Below are 3,074 nucleotides of genomic sequence, written 5' to 3'. Positions count from 1 at the left end.
CTGCATTTTGAATATTTTCTAGTGCTACATTATTAAGTTTGCTAATCTTTTGTTTTACATCATCTAATCTATTGTCAATCACCTCCTGTATGTTTTTAAAGTGACAGACATTGCAGTTATTAGCTGTACAAGCTCAATTAGTTCTTTTTTGGTATTCTATGCTTCTACTTAACATGTTCAGTCCTTCTTCTACTTCATGAAAAATTGGAATATGATGATAATAATAGTTTGTGTATCCACTCCTGATTTACCATCTAATGAGCCTGCCTGGAGGACTGGAGGGAAGGGCAGCCTGGGGGTCTCCAGTCTGAATGAACTGGGCCAGACCTGCTGATGGCCGTGACCACAGTCCTCTTGAGGTTGAAGGGAGAGAATGACACAGATGGGAAGGAGTTGGCATCTCCCTTCACTGTGTGCCATGTCACTGTGAGATGAGAAGCAGTGCTGTCCCATGAGCAACAGTAATCAGCCTTGTTTCCATCCTGTGCCACATTAATAATCAAGGTGGCCATGTCCTCTGATATGGAGTCAGAAAATTGCTTAGGAATCACTGAGGGCCAGTTGCTGTCACCATAGATTAGCAGGGACCTGACCTGGCTTCTACTGGTATGAGTTTGTATCAGAGTCACCTATGCTATTTCCCTGGCAGATGATCATGGCCGTACATCCCAAAGCCACAGACACTGCAGGCAGCTGAGTCAGCTGAGAGGAGGCCACAGAGCCTGAAAGAGGAGACAGGAGACGTGAGACTGAGAATAAGGGTCTCATTCCCATAGCCCCACACCCTGCATCACTCCCTGCACTGAGCTCAAGGTCAGCGCCAGGCTGACCCCTGGTTCCATGGAGCTTATTCCCTGGGAAGAAGCATCTATGCAGAGAGTGGGGAGGGTGAGCAGAGGAGGGTCCAGGCCATGGTGGAGATGCCCCAGAGCTGTGCCTCTGATCCCACAACTAGACAGTGGGTTTCCAGGACTCTTACCATAGAAAGGGAAGGCTCTTGATGGAAATCTACTTCTCTTCCTGTTGTGGTCTTGTTGGGTGGCTCCTTGGTGAGCCGAGAAGGATAAGGGCTTAATTGAGTGTATAAAAATATGCCCTGACTCCATGTCTGTACCCAGTTTCCTCAGACTGTCTCTGGTGTTGAGTGAGGAAGTGCTGCCCGCACCATATTCACACACACCCCCCTCAGTTCATGTCTTAGGTATTCATAGGCATAGACAAGAACCCAGACATCCTCTGTTGATGTGAATATCCATGGGGAAGGAAGCTCCAACATAAATCCTTCTTGACGTGTTCTCGTCATGGACCTTAAAGTTTCTTCAGCTCTCACAGCCCTGTCTTGATCATCCAGCAGCTGATCTGGGTAATGGAGTTGAGTTGATCTTGAACAGGAGATAGTAGAAACGGGACATGCTGGGGGAGGTCAGAGTTCCATGATGAGACTCAGTGAAATTGCTCCTAGCATCTTGGAGATTATTATTTTTATATGTTAAAAAATATAAAAATTGAACTCATAAATGGTGGGTGACAGGTCAAGATTCATGTCCTTTCTTGGGGCAGAGCCTGGTGATGGAGCACAGGGCACAATGAGACTCTGGGACACGGTCCTGTCATCCTAGCCACTCTCTCAGGGTCCTTTTCCTGCCTGGGCTGCTCTGGTCTCTCCCAGCATGGTCCCCACAGACTGTTGTGGAGGAAACAGAAAGGTGAGTTTTCAAAATGGCTTCCATCATGGCCTGCATCTTCCTCTGCCTAGGGGTGTCTTCGGGGAAGAAAGTCAGAGGTCTCAGGGTACTGGAGAGGAACCCAGGGCTGCTGACTCTGAGGAGAAAGGGGAGGTGGGAGGTTTTGGCCTCACTTCCCCTTTGCCTGTGTCACTGTGGCTCAACCGTACTGGCCATCAATCGTGTGGCTCTCTCCACAGTAATACTCAGCCTCATCGTCAGACTGGAGGTTGGAGATGGTGAGGTAGCGGTCAGCCCCAGAACTGGAGCCCAAGAAGCGATCAGGGATTCCGTCCCCCTTGCTGTGGGTGCCATCACTGTTAACCTTCATTATATACCAGGGAGACCTCCCTGGTCTCTGTTGATACCAGATAATATAGTAGTTGCTGTGCTCACTGCTCAGGGTGCAGGTGAGCTTGACAGAGGCTCCCAACGAAGCAGATGCAGACGGGGCCTGAGTCAGCACAGGCAGAGCACAGAGACCTGAAAACATAGAATTTCATGAATGATGCTGAATGCACAGGAGAACTGGAAAGAATGCCCCTGAGGACTGGAGCTCATGGGAAAATAGCAGGGAAGGGGTTTCCCTGAATTCCCTGGGGATATTCTGACCTGTGGAGAAAATGAAGGGCAGGAGGTAGAAGGAGACCCAGGCCATGGTTGGAGGGACTTCCAAGAGCTCTACTCAAGGCTGCCCAGTGGAACCTGGACACTGTCAGCTCCTGTCTTATCCTCTTCTTGAAGCTCAAGAAGGGAGGAGCTTTGAATGCAAATCTGCTCTCCACTTTCCAGCATATCTGAGCTACTGTCTGAGCTCTGAGTCTGAGGACTTCATGTTGGCAATTTCTCAAGTTCAGAAGAAGGACCAGGTGGGTGTCATGAATGGAGCATGAATTTTACCCAATAGAAGGGGCCTCAAAGGAAGCATCAAGTCATACCCTTTGCACTTGAGCCTACCAGGGGAGTCATTAGGGTCCTCAAAACAAGGCCCACAGTGCCCTCTAGTGCATACAGGAGGAATGCCATCCTCCATGTATCCGGAGCTCAAGCAGAATGACTGCTTTGAGGTATTAGTATGTGCCAGGCCCTTTGGAGAGAGTGTCTTACAGGCGCCACCTCAACCACACATTCACAATAGCCCCACAGCAAGCATACGCTTAAGACACGACCTCTCCTTTAGTGTACTGATGGGAGAACCAACATCAGGAGGTTACAAGATTTATCAAATCCTCCCAGAGAGTACTGAGTGGAGTCAGGATTTCATCCATCCTCAGAGCCTGACCTTCCACTCCTCCCTACCCTGTCTCCTACTTCTTCCCCATCATCTTCTCCTCCCTCATCCACGACCCT

The 3,074-nt window shown here is 49.3% G+C and overlaps 1 gene segment (V, D, J or C); it reads right to left on the bottom strand.

The window, feature by feature from the left end:
* Nucleotides 1–1,884: 1,884 nt before the first annotated feature.
* On the bottom strand, nucleotides 1,885–2,433 carry LOC111530104. The segment is given in 2 exon segments: nucleotides 1,885–2,207; nucleotides 2,337–2,433. Coding segments are annotated over 2 exon segments (369 nt in total).
* Between the last annotated feature and the right edge of the window lie 641 nt (nucleotides 2,434–3,074).

The sequence above is a fragment of the Piliocolobus tephrosceles genome, unplaced genomic scaffold (genome assembly GCF_002776525.5).
Source record: "Piliocolobus tephrosceles isolate RC106 unplaced genomic scaffold, ASM277652v3 unscaffolded_36737, whole genome shotgun sequence".
NCBI lineage: Eukaryota > Metazoa > Chordata > Mammalia > Primates > Cercopithecidae > Piliocolobus > Piliocolobus tephrosceles.
The sequence above is the reverse complement of the archived record's forward strand: the minus strand, read 5'-3'. Positions and strand labels throughout refer to the sequence as shown.